Source organism: Schistocerca piceifrons, chromosome 8 (genome assembly GCF_021461385.2).
Source record: "Schistocerca piceifrons isolate TAMUIC-IGC-003096 chromosome 8, iqSchPice1.1, whole genome shotgun sequence".
NCBI classification, from domain to species: domain Eukaryota; kingdom Metazoa; phylum Arthropoda; class Insecta; order Orthoptera; family Acrididae; genus Schistocerca; species Schistocerca piceifrons.
Genome location: NC_060145.1, coordinates 241,871,501 through 241,894,231, shown reverse-complemented (window position 1 = coordinate 241,894,231; position 22,731 = coordinate 241,871,501). Strand labels below are relative to the sequence as shown.

The window sequence follows — 22,731 nt, the reverse complement described above, 5'->3', positions numbered from 1 at the left end:
TCATCGATGCAAAAACTGCTTTATGATCGCTGATTCCCTGTTCTGCATTAACTGTTTCAAATAGTTCAGGTCCGTTTGTCACCAGAAGGTCTAATATGTTATCGCCACGAGTCGGTTCTCTGTTTAACTGCTCAAGGTAGTTTTCAGATAAAGCACTTAAAAAGATTTCACTGGATTCTGTGTCCCTGCCACCCGTTATGAACGTTTGAGTCTCCCAGTCTATATCCGGCAAATTAAAATCTCCACCCAGAACTATAACATGGTGGGGAAATCTACTCAAAATATTTTCCAAATTATCCTTCAGGTGCTCAGCCACAACAGCTGCTGAGCCAGGGGGCCTATAGAGACATCCAATTACCATGTCTGATCCTGCTTTAACCATGAACTTCACCCAAATTATTTCACATTTCGGATCTCCATCAATTTCCTTCGATACTATTGCACTTCTTATCACTATAAACAGCCTCCCCCTTCACTGTCCAGCCTGTCTCTGCAGTATACATTCCAATCTGTGTTTAGGATTTCATTACTGTTTACGTCTGGTTTCAGCCAACATTCTGTTCCTAGTACTATAAGGGCATTGTGACCGTTTATTAATGAGAGCAGTTCTGGGACCTTTCTATAGATGCTCCTGTAGTTTACCATTAGCATATTAATATTGTTATTCCCTGTTGCATTTTGCCTACTCCTACCTTGCCTCATCTCAGGAGGCATCTTGCCGGGCCTAGGGAGGGAATTCTCTAACCTAAAAAACCCACATGTGCACTCCACACCTACTCCGCTACCCTTGTAGCTGCTTCCGGCATGTAGTGCACGCCTGACCTATTCAGGGGGACCCTACATTTCTCCACCCGATAGCAGAGGTCGAGAAATTTGCACCCCTGATCCCCGCAGAATCGTCTGAGCCTCTGGTTTAAGCCTTCTACTTGGCTCCAAACCAGAGGACCGTGATCAGTTCTGGGAACAATACTACAAATAGTTAGCTCAGATTCCAACCCGTGAGCGAGGCTTTCTGCCTTCACCAATTCCGCCAACCGCCCATACGAACTGAGGATGACCTCTGAACCCAGATGGCAGGAGTCATTGGTGCTGACATGAGCAACAATTTGCAGTCGGGTGCACCCAGTGCTCTCTATCGCCGCCGGCAGGGCCTCCTCCACATCTCGGATGAGACCCCCCGGCAAGCAGACAGAGTGAACACTGGCCTTCTTCCCCAACCTTTCTGCTATTTCCCTAAGGGGCTCCATCACCTGCCTAACGTTGGAGCTCCCAATAACTAATAAACCCCTCCCCCCCGTGTGCCTGCTCGGACCTTGCTGAAGGGCTGAAGGAGCGGCCACATGTCCACTCACAGGCAGAGCGGGCGATGCCACACGGCCAGCCTCCACATTGACCCTCTGCCTCGTGCGCCGCGAATGCTGCTGAACCCACCACTCCCCTTAGGGAGAGGGTGGCCCAACCGCGCCCGGTACCCGCGAAGATGTCTCGACAGCAGGGACAGTGGGTGAGGCAGGTATGTAGCAGATGACATAGAAAAGAGACTCCGTTACCCTTTCAGAGTACACGGAACACTATCCATATGGCATAGCTTCCATTGTCCATTGGCCAAAGCTTCAAAATAGATAGCCCCTTTTCCTACTGCTTTCATAGTAAAGTCATTGCCCCAGCATATGTGCAATGGTTTTGCAAACTTAGTACATGATGTATACCACTCGCTTTTCTTAGCCAAGTGATTCATCACTCCAAAATCAGCAATCCATGAGTCCTCATCCAATTCTGCGCTCATTACTTCAGCAATGGAAGTATGATTGGGTAGTCCACTTTTATTTATTTATTTGAGTCATCAGTCTTCTGAATGGTTTGATGGAGCCCACTTCGAATTCCTCACCTGTGCCAACTTCTTCATCTCACAGTAGCACTTGCAACCTATGTGCTCAATTATTTACTGTATGTAACCCAATCTCTGTCTTCCTCTACAGTTTTTGTCCTCTACAGCTCCCTCTAGTACCATGGAAGTCTTAACAGACGCCGTATCACTCTGTCCCTTCTCCTTGTCAGTGTTTTCCACATATTTCTTTCCTCTCCAGTTCTGTGCAGAACCTCCTCATTCTTTCCTCTATCAGTCCACCTAATTTCCAACATTCATCTGTAGCACCACATCTCAAATGCTTCAGTTCATTCATCATTGGTTATTTTGCTGCCTAGGTAGCAGAATTTCGTAACTTCCTCTACTTCATGAGTGTCAACCCCAAAGTTAAGTTTCTCGCTGTCCTCATTTCTGCTACTTCTCATTACTTTCATTTTTCTTCAATTTAGTCTCAGTCCATATTCTGTACTCATTAGACTGTTCATTCGATTTAGCAGATCACTTTCACTCAGGACAGCAGTAGCATAAGCGAATCGTGTCATTGATATCTTTTCATCTTGAACTTTAATTCCACTCCTGAAAACTTTCCTTTACTTCCATCATTGCTTCTTTAATATACAGATTGAACCCTTTTTAAACCCAGCATTTCGTTCCTGGCCATTCACTCTTATTATTACTTCTTAGCTCTTGTACATATTGTATATTACCCATCTCTCCCTATAGCTTATCCCTATTGTTCTCAGAATTTCGAACATCTTGCACCATTTTACACTGTTGAATGCTTTTTTCCAGGTTGACAAATCCTATGACTGTGTTTTGATTTTCTTTAGTTTTGCTTCCATTATCAACCACAATGCCAGAATTGCCTCTCTGGTGCCTTTACCTTTCCTAAACCCAAACCGATCGATATCAACACATCCTCAATTTCCTTTTCCATTCTTCCATATATTATTTTTGTCAGCAACTTGGATGCATGAGCTGTTAAGCTGATCGTGAAATAATTCTTGCACTTTTCAGCTCTTTCAGTCTTCATGATTGTGAGGATTATACTTTTCTGAAAGTCAGATGGTATGTCATCAGACTCATACGCTCTACACACCAATGTGAATAGTCACTCTGTTGCCATTTCCACCAACGATTTTAGTAATTCTGATGGAATGTTGTCTATTCCTTCTGTCTTAATTGATATAAGTCCTCCAAAACTTTCTTAAATTTTGATTCTAATACTGTATCCCATATCTCTTCTAAATCAACTCCTGTTTCTTCTTCTATCACATCAGACAAATCTTCCCCTCATAGAGGCCTTCGATATACTCTTTCCAACTAACCACTTTTTCCTCAGCATATAACAGTGGAAGTCCCGTTGTGCTCTTAATGTTATCACCTTTGCTTTTAATTTTACTGAAGGTTGTTTTGACTTCCCTATATGCTGAATCACATTTTTCATGCAGCCATTTAATCTTAGCTTCCTTGCACTTCCTGTTTATTTCATTCCTCAGTGACTCGTATTTCTGTATTCTTAAATTTTGCTGGACATTTTTACTTCCTTCTTTCATTGATCATCTGAAATATTTCTACTGTTACGCATGGTTTCTTCATAGTTATCTTCTTTGTACCTATGTTTTTCTATTCAACTTCTGTGATCACCATTTTTAGAGATGTTCACCCCTCTTCAACTGTTCTGCTTACTGAAGTTTTCATTACTCTTATATCTGTAGCTGTAGAGAACTCCAAGCATATCTTATCATTCATTAGTACATCCGTATCCCACTTCTTTGTGTATTGATTCTTCCTGACTAATCTCTTAAACTTCAGCCTACTCTTCATCACTACCACATTCTGATCTGAGTCTGTATCTGCTCCTGGGTATGCCTTGCAATCCAGTATCTGATTTTGGAATCTCTGTCTGACCACAATGTCATCTAACTGGAATTTTCGCATATCACCTGGCCTTTTCCAAGTATTCTTCCTCCTCTTGTGATTCTTGAATAGAGTATTTGTTATTACTAGCTGCAATTTATTACTGAACTAAGTTAATCTTTTTTCTCTCTCATTCCTTGTCCCAAGCCTTTATTCTCCTGTAACCTTTTCTTCTACTCCTTCTCCTACAATTGCATTCCAGTCCCCCATGACTACTAGATTTTCATCTCCCCTTATGTACTGTATTACCTTTTCAGTGTCCTTGTATACTTTCTCTATCTCTTCATCTTCAGCTTGCAATGTTGGCATGTATATCTGAACTATCATTGTCAGAGTTGGTTTTCTCTAGATTCTGATAGCAACAACCCTATCATTGAACTGTTCACAGAAACACACTCTCTGCCCCCCTTCCTATTCATAAAAAATCCTACTACCGTTATGCCATTTCCTGCTGCTATTGATATTACCCTAAACTCATCTGACTAGAAATCATTGTCTTCTTTCCATCTCACTTCACTGACACCCACCATATTAGGACTGAGCCTTTATGTTTCCCTTCTCAGATTTTCTAGCTTCCTTAACATGTTCAAGCTTCTGACATTCCATGCCTCCAATTGTAGAATGTTATCCTTCCATTGGTTTTTCAATCTTTTTCTCATGGTCACCTCCCCCTTGGCAGTCCTCTCCCAGAGATCCAAAGGGGGCTATTCCGGAATCTTTTGCCAATGGACAGATCATCATGACTCTTCTTTTCAATTACACGCCAGATGTCCTCTGGATACATATCATGTGTCTTTAATGCAGCTGTTTCCATTGCCTTCTGCATACTCATGCCATTGATCATTGATGATTCAGTTACAGACAGTTTTTGTTTGTGTTTGACATGTTGACATATTATTTTTAATATGGCCAAAATCCAATGCAACTGAACATTTCAGCTTCTTTTTGCTAGTCAACTTCTTGCATTTATTGGATGAAGTAACATTCGTGCCAGTGGTGCCATCTGCATTCTTTGTTTCTTTCATGTTTGCCTTCGTAACAACTGTGCAACTAACTTGTCTCATTTCCGCCTCTGAAAAGCACGACAACTTTCATAAGATGTTAACATGTCCATTAAATGTTTTAGTAGCTGTTGTTCTTCAAGTCTTGCCCATCGTGTTTGTCAAAGATTTTTGTGACTGACAGGCAGTGTGTCAACTAGCCACACCATTAATGATGATTAAGAACCAAGTTTTCAAAATGAGTGAGATGTGTCACCATGTCATTGCCTGAACTCGCATGAAAATTGAAGAATGTACAGTGTGCTTTGTTCTCTCAGGTCAGACACATCATGTAGGTTATTCCACATCTCGTGCACACTCTCACATGCAACCAACAATGTCATGACTGTTGCTGTGACAGTTCTGATAACGATCTGACTCACTGTGTGATCGATTTTGTCCCATGTTTTTAGCACACCATTGAATGCATCTATTTGTGCTGATGTTGCATCCACTGGTAAAGCCACTGGTTTTCCTATGTTGGTAACACACACTTCATGTTCACTATCTGATGCAAATAATAAATTTTGTACTGCAAACTTCCATATGATCCAATTTTCAGACCCACACAGTTTCTCAATACCAAAGAAATCCATTCCTACTCAGTTCACATATATAGCTGCAAAAATTCCATATGGATACACGAAGCAATTGTTCATTGTATGCGATATGAACCAAGTGTATTGCACAACACATGCTAAAGCCATTCTCATAAAATAATGATCCAGGAATAACAAACACATTCTTCAGCCATAAATAGATCCACAAATACACCTGGTCAGCTAGAGCCCCTGCCACAATTATCAACTACATAATTGCCAATAAGGAAACTTGTTCATTAGTGCAAGATTTGGGGGTTTTCAGAGGTCCAGATGTCTCTTCAGATCATTTCTTGCTAGTTTCAAAAATAAAGTTATTTAAAAGATGACAGTATTATGAAAAGGATAGTTGCTATTCAACATATAACTGGGACACATATAAACACAACAAAAAGGCTGTCAAGCAATGCTTTCAGCCAGACATGCCTTCATCAGAAGTGGACAACACCCACGCACGCACGCACGCGCGCACACACACACACACACACACACACACACACACACACACACACACACACAAAAATCACAGTTTGGTCTTGGCAGCCAGAGACTGTGGTCATGTGTGTGTGAGTTACGTATGAAGTGTGTGTGTGTGTGTGTGTGTGTGTGTGTGTGTGTGTGTGTGTGTGTGTGTGTGTGCGCATGTGAGTTGTCTAATTCTGATAAAGGCTGACTGGCCAAAAGCTTTGTTTGACAGTCTTTTTTTGTGCCTATCTGCAACTCAGCATCTCCACTATATGGTGAGCAGCAACTATCCTTTTCATAATACTGTCATTATTCTGTTCTGGATTTTCCATTGTTTGACTGCTTAAAAGACCGGAGATATCTTCCAAACAAAAACAAAACAATGCTGAACCAACATTTAAAGTATATTTACTTCAAGAAGAGAGTATCCAATTACTATATCATAAAAGGCTTGAAAAATATATTAGTTTAAATATAAAAGCAAATAACATCAAGCAGATACAGAATAAGGTAAAGGAAGTTCTCACCACAAGGAAGAAAAACTTTTTCGAAAGGAAGCAGTGATACTGGAACAATGAAACAAGTAGCCTAATTGAAGATAAGAAACATGCCTACTTAAACATGCTGAATTCTGTGGACAATTGAGATCAGAGACTAGATTATAAAAGGAATTCAGTTTTAGTGAAAAGGAAAGTCAGGCAAGTTAAAAACCTTAGTTGGGAAAGTATATCGTAGATACTGAACATGATGTAACAGGAAGACATGACAAAGCATATAAAGTAATGAAACATTTAAACAAAGAAGATAAGGACAATCTGTAGATAAACACTGTATCTGAATATATTTGGTTACAACGCCATAAAACACTCTGGATGGATATGCAAGATATACAGGTGGTTCTGTCTGAACCAGATAGGAACACAGACTTAATAATGTTGGAGGTACTACAGGATGCAATAACATCTACCAGGAACAGGAAGACTACAGGGCATGACAAAATCAATATAGAAATGATAAAATACCCACCAAATATCGCAAAAATAAGAACACTCAATTTTATGAATAACTACTGGCAAAGTGGTTATATACCTGAAGAGTGAAACGTAATCCAGATATGCACAATTTATAACAAAGGAAGTGGGTATGAATGTCAGAACTACATTGGTATTAACCTTCTGAATTGGCGAAGAGTTCTCGGGCTTCCAGCCGGGTGGCGGTGTCTTCAAACAGCGACGTTTCGACGAGTGACATACTCATCATCTTCTGGCGAAGTGCCGAGACTTTGCGGATGCCGGTCCCTTTATACCTGCGGTGTGCCCCCCCCCCCCCCCACCTCGCCGCGGGAGGCTGGGTCCAGAGGAGCCGGCGGGCGAGGTGGAGGGGGAAGCGGGTGCGCCGTTCATGTCTCCGTCAGAGCATTCTGATTGCGTCTCGTGAGCTGGACGGTTCTTGTTGCGTTCCTGGCGTATTGCGGCTAATGCTGGATTCCAGGCCGCGCTCAGTTGATAGCCTTCGTCCCTGTTCACAAGGTTCTCGTGGACCCGTATTTCTATTGATTCTTTAATGACGCTATCCCAATAGCTCCCGGCTCGGCATAGCACCCTGGTGTTTTCGAAGTCAAAGGTGTGGTTTTCTTTGATGCTATGTTCAGCTATAGCAGATTTCTCTATCTGTCCAAGTCGAACATGCCTGATGTGTTCCTCGCACCTTTTAGAGATGCAGCGCTGCGTTTGACCAATGTACTGCACACCACATTCGCAGGCAATGTTGTATATACCAGGTGTGTTTAGTTTGAGTGGGTCTTTAGCTGTGCCCAGCAGCTCTTTCGTCTTCGGCGGTGGTCGGAAGACGGTATTTATGTTAGATTTTCTTAATAGCCTCCCGATTTTGGCTGATGTGGGCCCCAAATATGGAAGAAAGGCGAGTCTCTTGTTAACTTCCTCTTCCTCTTCCTGAACTTTGTCAGCCTGTCTCCTCTTGAAGGCCCTGCCAATCTGTGTTTCACTGTACCCGTTTTTTCGAAATACCTCTCTTAGGTGATGTAATTCGTCTGAGAGGCTTTCTTTGTCACAAATGACGTGCACCCTATGCACCAAGGTGGTCAGTACTGACTGGTGTTGCGCCGGATGGTGGCAGCTGGTTGCATGGAGGTACAGGTCTGTGTGTGTCTTTTTTCTGTATACTGAATGGCCCAGCGTGCCATCCGCTTTCTTCCTGATCAGTATGTCCAGGAATGGAATACAGCCATTCTCTTCTACTTCCATCGTGAAGGTTATATTCTCATGTATGCCGTTTAGGTGGTCCATAAACTCCTCCAGTGCCTGCCTGCCATGCTGCCAAATCACGAAAGTGTCGTCCACATAGAGGAAGAAGTGCCTGGGTTTACGGTGAGCAGTTTGTAGTGCCACCTCCTCAAAGTGTTCCATATAAAGATTCGCGATCCCTGGAGCAAGGGGAGATCCCATGGCCACTCCATCCACTTGTTCATAATGTTCTCCATTGCACTTGAAGTAGGTGGTCGTAAGTGCATATTCAAAGAGCTTCACTGTTTCAGGCTCGAAGTGCCGCTACAAGACGCCTTGGCGCTCCTTAATCGGCATACATGAGAATATAACCTTCACGATGGAAGTAGAAGAGAATGGCTGTATTCCATTCCTGTAACCGCCCCCGGTGTAAAACCTGTCCCATGCACCCTCCCACCACCACCTATTCCAGTCCTGTAACCCGGAAGGTGTACACGATCAAAGGCAGAGCCACGTGTGAAAGCACCCACGTGATTTACCAACTGACCTGCCTACACTGTGAAGCGTTCTATGTGGGAATGACCAGCAACAAACTGTCCATTCGCATGAATGGACACAGGCAGACAGTGTTTGTTGGTAATGAGGATCACCCTGTGGCTAAACATGCCTTGGTGCACGGCCAGCACATCTTGGCACAGTGTTACACTGTCCGGGTTATCTGGATACTTCCCACTAACACCAACCTGTCAGAACTCCGGAGATGGGAACTTGCCCTTCAGCATATCCTTTCTTCTCGCTATCCGCCAGGCCTCAATCTCCGCTAATTTCTAATTTCAATTTGCCGCCGCTCATACCTCACCTGTCTTTCAACTTCATCTTTGCCTCTGTACATCCGCCCCGACTGACATCTCTGCCCAAACTCTTTGCCTTTACAAATGTCTGCTTGTGTCTGTGTATGTGTGGATGGATATGTGTGTGTGTGCGAGTGTATACCTGTCCTTTTTTCCCCCTAAGGTAAGTCTTTCCGCTCCCGGGATTGGAATGACTCCTTACCCTCTCCCTTAAAACCCATATCCTTTTGTCTTTCCTTCTCCTTCCCTCTTTCCTGACGAGGCAACCATTGGTTGCGAAAGCTAGAATTTTGTGTGTATGTTTGTGTTTGTTTGTGTGTCTATCGACCTGCCAGCGCTTTTGTTTGGTAAGTTTCATCATCTTTCTTTTTAGATATATATATAAAATAGAGGGAAACATTCCACGTAGGAAAAATATATCTAAAAACAAAGATGATGTGACTTACCAAATGAAAGTGCTGGCAGGTCAACAGACACACAAACAAACACAAACATACACATAAAATTCAAGCTTTCGCAACAAACTGTTGCCTCATCAGGAAAGAGGGAAGGAGAGGGAAAGACGAAAGGATGTGGGTTTTAAGGGAGAGGGTAAGGAGTCATTCCAATCCCGGGAGCGGAAAGACTTACCTTAGGGGGAAAAAAGGACGGGTATACACTCGTACACACACACATATCCATCCACACATATACAGACACAAGCAGACATATTTAAAGACAAAGAGTTTGGGCAGAGATGTCAGTCGAGGCAGAAGTGCAGGGGCAAAGATGTTGTTGAATGACAGGTGAGGTGTGAGTGGCGGCAACTTGAAATTAGCGGAGATTGAGGCCTGGTGGATAACGGGAAGAGAGGTTATATTGAAGAGCAAGTTCCCATCTCCGGAGTTCGGATAGGTTGGTGTTAGTGGGAAGTATCTAGATAACCCGGACGGTGTAACACTGTGCCAAGATGTGCTGGCCGTGCACCAAGGCATGTTTAGCCACAGGGTGATCCTCATTACCAACAAACACTGTCTGCCTGTGTCCATTCGTGCGAATGGACAGTTTGTTGCTGGTCATTCCCACATAGAATGCGTCACAGTGTGGGCAGGTCAGTTGGTAGATCACGTGGGTGCTTTCACACGTGGCTCTGCCTTTGATCGTGTACACCTTCCGGGTTACAGGACTGGAGTAGGTGGTGGTGGGAGGGTGCATGGGACAGGTTTTACACCGGGGGCGGTTACAAGGATAGCAGCCAGAGGGTAGGGAAGGTGGTTTGGGGATTTCATAGGGATGAACTAAGAGGTTACGAAGGTTAGGTGGATGGCGGAAAGACACTCTTGGTGGAGTGGGGAGGATTTCATGAAGGATGGATCTCATTTCAGGGCAGGATTTGAGGAAGTCGTATCCCTGCTGGAGAGCCACATTCAGAATCTGATCCAGTCCCGGAAAGTATCCTGTCACAAGTGGGGCACTTTTGTGGTTCTTCTGTGTTAGGTTCTGGGTTTGAGAGAATGGTTATTTGCTTCTGTACCAGGTCGGGAGGGTAGTTGCGGGATGCGAAAGCTGTTGTCAGGTTGTTGGTGTAATGCTTCAGGGATTCCGGACTGGAGCAGATTCGTTTGCCACGAAGACCTAGGCTGTAGGGAAGGGACCGTTTGATGTGGAATGGGTGGCAGCTGTTGTAATGGAGGTACTGTTGCTTGTTGGTGGGTTTGATGTGGACGGACGTGTGAAGCTGGCCATTGGACAGGTGGAGGTCAACATCAAGGAAAGTGGCATGGGATTTGGAGTAGGACCAGGTGAATCTGATGGAACCAAAGGAGTTGAGGTTGGAGAGGAAATTCTGGAGTTGTTCTTCACTGTGAGTCCAGATCATGAAGATGTCATCAATAAATCTGTACCAAACTTTGGGTTGGCAGTCCTGGGTAACCGAGAAGGCTTCCTCTAAGCGACCCATGAATAGGTTGACGTATGAAGGGGCCATCCTGGTTCCCATGGCTGTTCCCTTTAATTGTCGGTATGTCTGGCCTTCAAAAGTGAAGAAGTTGTGGGTCAGGATGAAGCTGGCTAAGGTAATGAGGAAAGAGGTTTTAGGTAGGGTGGCAGGTGATCTTCGTGAAAGGAAGTGTTCCATCACAGCGAGGCCCTGGATGTGCGGGATATTTGTGTATAAGGAAGTGGCATCAATGGTTACAAGGATGGTTTCTGAGGGTAACGGATTGGGTAAGGATTCCAGGCGTTCGAGAAATTGGTTGGTGTCTTTGATGAAGGATGGGAGACTGCATGTAATGGGTTGAAGGTGTTGATCTACGTAGGCAGAGATACGTTCTGTGGGGGCTTGGTAACCAGCTACAATGGGGCGGCCGGGATGATTGGGTTTGTGAATTTTAGGAAGAAGGTAGAAGGTAGGGGTGCGGGGTGTCAGTGGGGTCAGGAGGTTGATGGAGTCAGGTGAAAGGTTTTGTAGGGGGCCTAAGGTTCTGAGGATTCCTTGAAGCTCCGCCTGGACATCAGGAATGGGATTACCTTGGCAAACTTTGTATGTGGTGTTGTCTGAAAGCTGACGCAGTCCCTCAGCCACATACTCCCGACGATCAAGTACCACGGTCGTGGAACCCTTGTCCGCCAGAAGAATGACGATGGACCGGTCAGCCTTCAGATCACGGATAGCCTGGGCTTCAGCAGTGGTGTTGTTGGGAGTAAGATTAAGGTTTTTTAAGAAGGATTGAGAGGCAAGGCTGGAAGTCAGAAATTCCTGGAAGGTTTGGAGAGGGTGATTTTGAGGAAGAGGAGGTGGGTCCCGCTGTGACGGAGGACGGAACTGTTCCAGGTAGGGTTCAATTTGGATAGTGTCTTGGGGAATCGGATCATTAGGGGTAGGATTAGGATCATTTTTCCCTGTCTACCAACCCTAGTTCACCACAGGATCAACTTAACCAACACTTTTTCGCCTTTTTTCATACCAGATCTCCAGTTACTTTCTAGTTCACCCTTATCTCTCCCCATATATTTTTATCTTTCATTTTCATTTCAACCTCATGTTACACTTTCCACCTTCTAATACCATGTCACCCTCACAACACCCCCACAACGACCCCATTAAGTTTTATTTACATTCCCTCCGCAAACATGCCTTCACCCTAGCCAGACTACGCTCGCATATTTTTTTTCTCAGGCTTGTCTGACATTTGGCATAACCCCCAAAGGCCTCATACTTAAAGTTCCCATCTCTGGCTGCAACCCTTCTTTCCATCAGTCCCTATACCAGTTCCAAACTGAACAATCCATTGCCCTCACCCACCTAATCCTTCACCTACACATCAACTCAGCCAGTGAACACACCCGTCAACTCCTATCCTTAATAAAAGTCCTCAATCTTTCCTCTCCCACATCCACACTGGCTATTCAGAGCATCCTCCTACAGGCCAACTGCAAATTAGAACAGCATGCCACCCTTCACCTCAAAAAACTATCCAATCTCCTGGTTTCCCACCTCTGGAAAGGCAACTCACTCACCCTTCACAACCTTTCCAGCAAACCTCAACCACCTCTCATTGCACACAAACCCAGTCTCTCCCATCTACTCAGTCTCCCACTTCCAGCTCCACTCCCTCCAAAACCTCAAAATTCCAATCAACACAATCTGGCACCACAACACCCTAATTCAGTAGTTAACCTTTCCTCCAAACCTCACTCCCAATCCGAAACCTCTGTCCTATCCAAAGACCTCACCTTCAGCCCCACTCCCAGATTCAACCAAACAGCCCTCGTCAAAGATTTACTGTCCTACACTCGTACTCTCTGCTGGAAGTATCACTTTGCCACGAGGAAAAATGATCCTAATCCTACCCCTAATGATCCAACTCCCCAAGACACTACCCAAATTGAACCCTACCTGGAACAGTTCCGTCCTCCGTCACAGCGGGACCCACCTCCTCTTCCTCAAAATCACCCTCTCCAAACCTTCCAGGAATTTCTGACTTCCAGCCTTGCCTCTCAATCCTTCTTAAAAAAACCTTAATCCTACTCCCAACAACACCACTGCTGAAGCCCAGGCTATCCGTGATCTGAAGGCTGACCGGTCCATCGTCATTCTTCTGGCGGACAAGGGTTCCACGACCGTGGTACTTGATCGTCGGGAGTATGTGGCTGAGGGACTGCGTCAGCTTTCAGACAACACCACATACAAAGTTTGCCAAGGTAATCCCATTCCTGATGTCCAGGCGGAGCTTCAAGGAATCCTCAGAACCTTAGGCCCCCTACAAAACCTTTCACCTGACTCCATCAACCTCCTGACCCCACTGACACCCCGCACCCCTACCTTCTACCTTCTTCCTAAAATTCACAAACCCAATCATCCCGGCCGCCCCATTGTAGCTGGTTACCAAGCCCCCACAGAACGTATCTCTGCCTACGTAGATCAACACCTTCAACCCATTACATGCAGTCTCCCATCCTTCATCAAAAACACCAACCAATTTCTCGAACGCCTGGAATCCTTACCCAATCCGTTACCCTCAGAAACCATCCTTGTAACCATTGATGCCACTTCCTTATACACAAATATCCCACACATCCAGGGCCTCGCTGCGATGGAACACTTCCTTTCACGCCGATCACCTGCCACCCTACCTAAAACCTCTTTCCTCATTACCTTAGCCAGCTTCATCCTGACCCACAACTTCTTCACTTTTGAAGGCCAGACATACCAACAATTAAAGGGAACAGCCATGGGTACCAGGATGGCCCCTTCGTACGTCAACCTATTCATGGGTCACTTAGAGGAAGCCTTCTTGGTTACCCAGGCCTGCCAACCCAAAGTTTGGTACAGATTTATTGATGACATCTTCATGATCTGGACTCACAGTGAAGAACAACTCCAGAATTTCCTCTCCAACCTCAACTCCTTTGGTTCCATCAGATTCACCTGGTCCTACTCCAAATCCCATGCCACTTTCCTTGATGTCGACCTCCACCTGTCCAATGGCCAGCTTCACACGTCCGTCCACATCAAACCCACCAACAAGCAACAGTACCTCCATTACGACAGCTGCCACCCATTCCACATCAAACGGTCCCTTCCCTACAGCCTAGGTCTTTGTGGCAAACGAATCTGCTCCAGTCCGGAATCCCTGAAGCATTACACCAACAACCTGACAACAGCTTTCGCATCCCGCAACTACCCTCCCGACCTGGTACAGAAGCAAATAACCAGAGCCCCTTCCTCATCCTCTCAAACCCAGAACCTCCCACAGAAGAACCACAAAAGTGCCCCACTTGTGACAGGATACTTTCCGGGACTGGATCAGATTCTGAATGTGGCTCTCCAGCAGGGATACGACTTCCTCAAATCCTGCCCTGAAATGAGATCCATCCTTCATGAAATCCTCCCCACTCCACCAAGAGTGTCTTTCCGCCATCCACCTAACCTTCGTAAGCTCTTAGTTCATCCCTATGAAATCCCCAAACCACCTTCCCTACCCTCTGGCTCCTACCCTTGTAACCGCCCCCGGTGTAAAACCTGTCCCATGCACCCTCCCACCACCACCTACTCCAGTCCTGTAACCTGGAAGGTGTACACAATCAAAGGCAGAGCCACGTGTGAAAGCACCCACGTGATCTGCCAACTGACCTGCCCACACTGTGACGCATTCTATGTGGGAATGACCAGCAACAAACTGTCCATTCGCACGAATGGACACAGGCAGACAGTGTTTGTTGGTAATGAGGATCACCCTGTGGCTAAACATGCCTTGGTGCACGGCCAGCACATCTTGGCACAGTGTTACACCATCCGGGTTATCTGGATACTTCCCACTAACACCAACCTATCCGAACTCCGGAGATGGGAACTTGCTCTTCAATATAACCTCTCTCCCCGTTATCCACCAGGCCTCAATCTCCGCTAATTTCAAGTTGCCGCCACTCATACCTCACCTGTCATTCAACAACATCTTTGCCCCTGCACTTCTGCCTCGACTGACATCTCTGCCCAAACTCTTTGTCTTTAAATATGTCTGCTTGTGTCTGTATATGTGTGGATGGATATGTGTGTGTGTACGAGTGTATACCCGTCCTTTTTTCCCCCTAAGGTAAGTCTTTCCGCTCCCGGGATTGGAATGACTCCTTACCCTCTCCCTTAAAACCCACATCCTTTCGTCTTTCCCTCTCCTTCCCTCTTTCCTGATGAGGCAACAGTTTGTTGCGAAAGCTTGAATTTTGTGTGTATGTTTGTGTGTCTGTCGACCTGCCAGCACTTTCATTTGGTAAGTCACATCATCTTTGTTTTTATATATATATATATATATATATATATATATATATATATATATATATATATATATATATATATAAAAAGACACACACAAATCAGTTGGTCCTACAGAAATTCATCAATGAAGTAGAAGGAGTTGGCCACCAATAAATCCTTTAGGCTTCTCTTAAACTGAATTTCATTGGTTGTTAAGCTTTTTATGGCTGCTGGCAAGTTATTGAAAATGTGTGTTCCTGAATAATGCACACCTTTTTGTACAAGACTAAGTGACTTTAAATCCTTGTGAAGATTATTCTTATTTCTAGTATTTATTCCATGAAATGAGCTGTTGGTTTGAAAAAGTGATATATTTTTAATGACAAATTTCACTAAGCAACAAATATATTGGGAAGCAGTAGTTAGTATCCCTAGTTCTCTAAACAGGCTTCTGCAGGATGTTCTCGAGTTCACACCACATATAACACTTACTGCACGTTTTTGTGCCCGGAAAACAATATAAACCAAGAGGCAAAAGACCTTTTGGAAGACCAATGATGAGAGGGCTTGACCAGTTTTGAAGGAGACAGAACAGACCAAAATTACCAATTCTTGATGTAGATGATGATATACTTTCCTTACCACACCACATGCCCAAAACATGACCAGGTTGCAGTGAATCTCACAGTAGGCAGAGTTCGTAATATTTTGGCTTATTAGTGAATACCAATCTGTGCAGTAACTGCCATTAAAATTTCAGTTTCATATTATTAATTCAAAATGTATATGAAATACATGTAATCAGAATCACTAAAAAGAATTTTTAAATACTAAGTGTTAATTGTAAACAAAATTAATTTCAATCTGCCACAGTCAAAAAGTTTTCCCTTTATTGTTTTTCCTTAATCAAAATGAACTTAAATCACTGGTGTCCTAAAAGATGTCATAGTTCTTGTTCTTATTTGATGAGTCATTATGGCTTTTTATATTAATTATTGAATACCTACTGAAGTCAATACATGTTGTCAATATAGGTTGGCCTATATGTGGTCATATACATACCTCATAAGGACAGTAGACACCGAATAAATCACAGCTGAGATAAGGAAGAAGGCACTTGGGAAGATGGCAATGGTCCCACTGTAAATTTGACTATATATGGTAGCTGCTAATAAAGGTGTTAATGCCTCTGCAGCTGCTGTCATTGAGAAAATTTTCCCTGTAAAAAAGAAAAGAAGAAAAATCATAGAAGTGTTAAAGGACATTTCAAACATAAAGAGTAGTGAAACTTCCTGGCAGATTAAAACTGTGTGCCCGAACCGAGACTCGAACTCGGGACCTTTGCCTTTCGCGGGCAAGTGCTCTACCAACTGAGCTACCGAAGCACGACTCACGCCCGGTACTCACAGCTTTACTTCTGCCAGTACCTCGTCTCCTACCTTCCAAACTTTACAGAAGCTCTCCTGCGAACCTTGCAGAACTAGCACTCCTGAAAGAAAGGATATTGCAGAGACATGGCTTAGCCACAGCCTGGGGGATGTTTCCAGAATGAGATTTTCACTCTGCAGTGGAGTGTGCGCTGATATGAAACTTCCTGGCTGATTAAAATTGTGTGCCCGACCGAGACTCAAACTCGGGACCTTTGCCTTTCGCGGGCAAGTGCTCTACCAACTGAGCTACCGAAGCACGACTCACGCCCGGTACTCACAGCTTTACTTCTGCCAGTACCTCGTCTCCTACCTTCCAAACTTTACAGAAGCTCTCCTGCAAACCTTGCAGAACTAGCACTCCTGAAAGAAAGGATATTGCGCAGACATGGCTTAGCCACAGCCTGGGGGATGTTTCCAGAATGAGATTTTCACTCTGCAGCGGAGTGTGGAAGGTAGGAGTAAACTAAAGGCAAAGTTAACATAGAATTTCTTTGTTAAGAAGAAATTTCTGTCTGTAACTACGTGAGATATATGAGACAAGCAAAATTCCATCAGACGTTATGAATAATGTAATACCTCCTATTCCAAAAAAACTCATAGAAGCTGAGCATGGAGAAGTTTGGTTTGGGTTTATGGAGAGATGTAGGGTCCTTCACGGCTGTATTGACTCTATGACTTATCTTAAAAAATGAGTTGGCGAAAGGCAAACTTACGTTTATAGAAATTTTGAATTTGAAGAAAGGTTTTTGACTGTGTTGACTGGAATACACTCTTTGCAATTCTGAAGGTAACAGGGCTTACACTCTTTGAAATTTGGAAGGTACCATGGCTGAAACATGAGGAGTGAAATGTTATCTACAACTTATTCAAAAACCAGCACACTGTAATTTTAGTCAAAGGACATGAAAGGGAGGCAGTGGTTGAGAAAGGAGTGAGACAGGTTTGTAGCCTCTTCCCAATATTATTCACTCTGTTTACTGAGCAAGCAGTCAAGAAATTTGGAAATGTAGTTCAGGGAGAAAAACTAAAAATTTTTAGGTTTGTCAAAGTTGTGTCTTGCTCAGTCTGTATAAGTTTGGTGTCATTCTGCTTTTGATTGGATTTGAGTTAACAATCTAAGAAAGCTCTTTGAAAGTGGACATAGACAAAGAAAAGAGCTTGAAACTGTATATTTTGATTTTTATCTATGATGTTGTTAAAATATGTATTAAATAAATTGTAGAAGGTCAAATAAACAATGATTTATGACTGAAGAATGTACTCCAACCTGTGTCATTCAAGAACACCGGACTTATAAATGATATTACACAAAAATACCACCTGTAGACAATGTTGCTGCTTTACAAAGTAAAGTGAACTTTTTAATTATTGTCTGATGCTACTTCTCTTGCACCTACAAATGCATTGCTGTGAAACAGTTTTAGTGCTGAAGTAATGTTTATTAAATTTAAGTTTTAGAAGCCATGTTAATGAGAGAATTGTGTCTTATGGTCTAGATGTAAAGTGTGTGCATCAAAACTAGGTCATGGACTGAATACCAATTGGAGCACCAAGTTTTTAGCCTGTCTTTTAACTTAGCATGTACCTCTCAATGACATGGAGATTTCTCAGAAATAAGATGCAATTCTGACTCCTCTTTAAAGTTTAGTTTCTCTTTGTCAGTTGGATAACTTAAGTAAATGAGACATGCAACTTGCTGATGTGATGTCCAATTGGAAGATCCGCAACAGCCTATTGAACTACATGAAATCATTATTACCAGAATCAATTCATATTACATTCTTCTATACATATTGTAAATTAAAACCCACACTGCATTTTTCTGTCTGTATGTGTAGGCTAATATCAGAAACTACCCATGAGAAGCCAGTGTGGGTCACTAGTGTGTGTGTGTGTGTGTGTGTGTGTGTGTGTGTGTGTGTGTGTGTGTGTGTGAGAGAGAGAGAGAGAGAGAGAGAGAGAGAGAGAGAGAGAGAGAGAGAGAGAGAGAGAGATCCACATGTAGGGTGTTAGGGGTATAAGTGCATATATTTCTACTGATGACTGTGGACAATGTACTGAACAACATTACGACAGTATTTACCTCATTTGCAGACTAATACTTATGGCTATTATGAGTAGTATGTTTTTAGGCTGGTTAGTATCTCCAAGTTTGTGTGGTACAAGCAGGCAATTAATGTGGATGCATGGATGCTAAACAGATAGTCTGTAGTCACAGGCATAGTTGATTTCACAGTGGAGTTACGATGGTGCAGAAAGCATCAGGTAGTAAATTATGTGACATGTTTTTGCAAAGACTGTTGTACAGAAATTTGATGAATACTTTTCATTGATGCCTATTGTCAGCATGAACTGGTATTAACTGCAAAACCCTGCACCCTTAAAACAAATGTCAAAGTAAATAGACTAGCTTCACGAGCCCCAATACTGTGTAGATAATGCTGTAAAATTTCTTAGGTTTCGGTACTCATGCCCCAAGGAAAGAACTTGAGATCTCATGAGGTTTACCTTCTTGTGAATAAATACAGCATACTGCAAGTCTGAAAACAAAACAATATGAAGGCACTTAAACCTGATCTAAGCATCAATCAATAACAAAACAGTGCAAAACCAGGTCACAGTATATATGTAATTTTGGTGGAGAATTGTATGGTAGCATGTTTAGCCATTGATATCAAATTTCCCAACAATTTATCACATTAAAAGATACCAGAAATGACACATTTGAAGAGAAGTGTAATGTGATTTATTCCAAGAAGTCCCTTCCGTACAGCCTAGCCACCCGTGGTTGTCACATCCGTAGTGGTGAGCAGTCCCTCTCTAAATATACCAAGGATCTCACTGAAGCCTTCACTGACCGTAATTATCCTCCCATCCTTGTACAAAAACAAATCTCCCGTGCCTTATCTTACCAGTCTCCCACCACCTCCCAAAGTCCCACAGTCCGGCCACAATGGAGCATTCCCCTCATAACTCAGTACCATCTGGGACTAGAGCAACTGAATTACATTCTCCGCCAGGGTTTCGATTACCTCTCGTCATGCCCCAGAATGAGAAATGTCCTACCCACTATCCTTCCCACCCCTCCTACCATGGTATTCTGCCATCCACTAAACCTACACAATATTCTTGTCCATCCTTACACAGCCCCTGCTTTCAATCCCTTACCTCATGGCTCGTACCTCTGTAATAGTCCTAGATGCAAGACCTGTCTCATAGATCCTCCTACCACCACCTACTCCAGTCCGGTCACTAACATCACCTATCCCATAAAAGGCAGGGCTACCTGTGAAACCAGTCACGTGATTTACAAGCTATGCTGCAACCACTGTGCTGCATTCTATGTAGGCAAGACAACCAACAAGCTGACTGTCTGCATGAACGGCCACTGACAAACTGTGGCTAAAAAACAAGTGGACCACCCTGTAGCTGAACACGCTGCCAAACATGATACCCCTCATCTCAGTGACTGCTTCACAGCCTGTGCCATATGGATCCTTCCCACCAACACCAGCTTTTCTGAATTGCGCAGGTGGGAACTTTCCCTGCAGATACATTCTATGTTCCCGTAACCCTCCTGGCCTCAATCTTCGTTAGCCACTGTCCACACCCATCCAGCCCCCTCCCTGTTCCCATTCCAGCACTAATCAGCCATCATTTCACCACCACATCCAGTATTTTAATTTCTTTTTATTTTTATTTCTCTCCTTTCCTCTACTTACCCCATCCCCCCCCCCCCCCCCTCCGCACCTACTCTCCTACCCTCCATCTAAACTGCAACACTTCACTGTCTGCCACTCCCACCATACTATCCCTCCCCCTCCCCACCCCAGCCTCCTCCTTACCCCCACCCAGTTGCCCCTCCCATCATGCACTGGTGCTGCTGCTCGCAGTGTAGGTTCAGCCCTCTGAGACTGCAGATGTGTGTGCAAGTTGCACTTGCGTGAATGTGTGTGTGAGCGCGTGTTTGTATGTGTGTCTACTGCTGACAAAGGCCTTAATGGCCGAAAGCTATGATTATGTGAATCTTTTTATTGTGCCTATCGTGACTCAGCATCTCCGCTATATGGTGAGTAGCACCTTTCCTTCTCTCATATTGTTACATTCCGTCCTGGATTTTCCATTGTTTGATTTAATGAACAACATGTGTTTGACAGTCTCTCACTTACCAATATCTTTCCCAGGGACCACCTTAGCAATAATTGTGCGGTTAAGAGGTCCTGAGACTCCAGAAAACAATCCTACAGCACAGCCTGAAACAAAATATTTCCTTCTTATATAGAAATTTAAATTGCTGCAGTTGAGGTATTTGTATAGGCATTGTGATTGGGAGACCATAAAGAACATAACATTGCATAAAGATGTTGGGAAATAGTTTTACACAATGAAATAATTAACCAAAGTACATACAAAATTAATGCAAAAGAAATATTCCACCCTTCCAAGCCTTGGTAGTGAACTAATATTTTCTACTCTAAGGCAGTACATCTGTTATTTTTATGGAAACTATTACTTCTCCTTGATAGGCTAATACAACTTTTCAGCTAAGTACAATTAAACAAAAACACTCACCTAAGTACAGGATTCCAACATTTGGTGCTGCAGCAGATATTAATGACCCTAAAATTTTTGTTATGTAGCAAATTGCAGACACAGCTGTATCTGATAAGCCTACAATTTTACTACATATATGCAGTCCACTAATCATTGCTGAAAGTAAGTTTGAAATTTATTAGGTAACTACAAGAAATGTAATTGACCACTTCATTTTCTTCTTAAATTTGAATACTTACCAATAACTCTTGCAAGTATTACAACACTGGTAAACAGTGAGAATTCCTGAATATCCCATCCAAATTTCTTGTTTGTGAAGAGGAAGTAGACAATATTTTCCCCTGCAACATATTTTCATGACCAATACATTATCTGTTATAACTTCAAGTTGAACAAATATATTTCAAGGAAGATGCAATACATGAAAGTCACAGATCAAGTAAACAGAGTAAGATGTGTGTACACTTTAACAGTCAAATCATAACTGAGTCCAAGTCTAGCGGCTGCTGGCTGGCTGGCTGCTTAGGTGATGCTGCTGCTGCATGGGTGGCAGACAGCGCCGCATGTAGAGGATGCGCATAACTGTGCGGCGGCACTTTGAAAGACTGGCGAGTCACAACATTATCTACTTTTCCTATGAAGACTTAGTAATTGTTATGGTAGGGAAGCAGTAATGAGCAGTGTATTCTTTTGTTTTTTATCCATAGTAAGTCATGCGCACTCAATACCAATTAAAGGACAAAAACAGCTTACATGCTCTAACAGCAGAAGAAATTTATTCCAATCCAAGAAATAACTATTAAACCATCCACAATCCTAGGTTAAACTATTAATTAGCAAAACCAATCTCAAAGAAATGAAAAGAGCAGAACAGGTAAGAACCAAGTTTTGTACAATCATTGATTTTTTTTTCACATGAAAGTTATTCCCATTGTTTTTGCTGTAGTAAACGTATTCCTCTTCTTGTTGCAAGCTGTGCTCATAATAGATCCAGTTTTAAAGTAAATTAGCTTGTACTGGATCCTTTCAGTAAAAACCAATGCTGCTCTTTGTTTTGAATTTATGTTAATGAATATAAACAATATATGCAGCTGTTGCTCCAGAATGAAAATAGTCGTGTTTATAATTACACTGTTTGTAAAGTGACACATTCTGTGCTAACCAAACAGTTGGGGGATTCCACTTGCTGAAGCTGTAAGTGGGCTGAAAAATTTGTTATTTCTTTACTAACAGGTTGTTATCAATATTGCGACACCAACCTTGGATCTGCGATATTTGCAAACTGGGGGAAAAACTTGATAATGGCATCTCCCCCTTCAAGTGTTAGAGAGAGAAAGTCAAAAATTAAAAAAAAAAAATCAATTTTTCAATAATATGTTCATTTTGTAGCGCACATCTTTCTAAAGAGTTTGATTAGGTTAGATTAGATTTACTTTCATTCCAATTGATCCGTAGTGAGGAGGTCTTACAGGATGTGGAACATCCATAAAACATATGTTTTACATAAAACATATGTTTGAGGAAATGTAA

The 22,731-nt window shown here is 43.1% G+C and overlaps 1 protein-coding gene across 2 annotated transcripts in view; it reads right to left on the bottom strand.

Annotated features, from left to right (window-relative positions):
- LOC124711250 (proton-coupled folate transporter-like) overlaps window positions 1-22,731 on the bottom strand; it is a 165,761-nt gene that overhangs the window by 22,195 nt on the left and 120,835 nt on the right. For both annotated transcript variants that reach the window (XM_047241221.1, XM_047241220.1), the window contains 4 exons: window positions 21,441-21,542; window positions 21,220-21,357; window positions 20,817-20,900; window positions 16,280-16,436 (listed from right to left, as the gene is read on the bottom strand). In XM_047241221.1, the coding sequence (XP_047097177.1) occupies window positions 16,280-16,436; window positions 20,817-20,900; window positions 21,220-21,357; window positions 21,441-21,542 (481 nt within the window). The remainder of the gene's footprint in view (window positions 1-16,279; window positions 16,437-20,816; window positions 20,901-21,219; window positions 21,358-21,440; window positions 21,543-22,731) is intronic.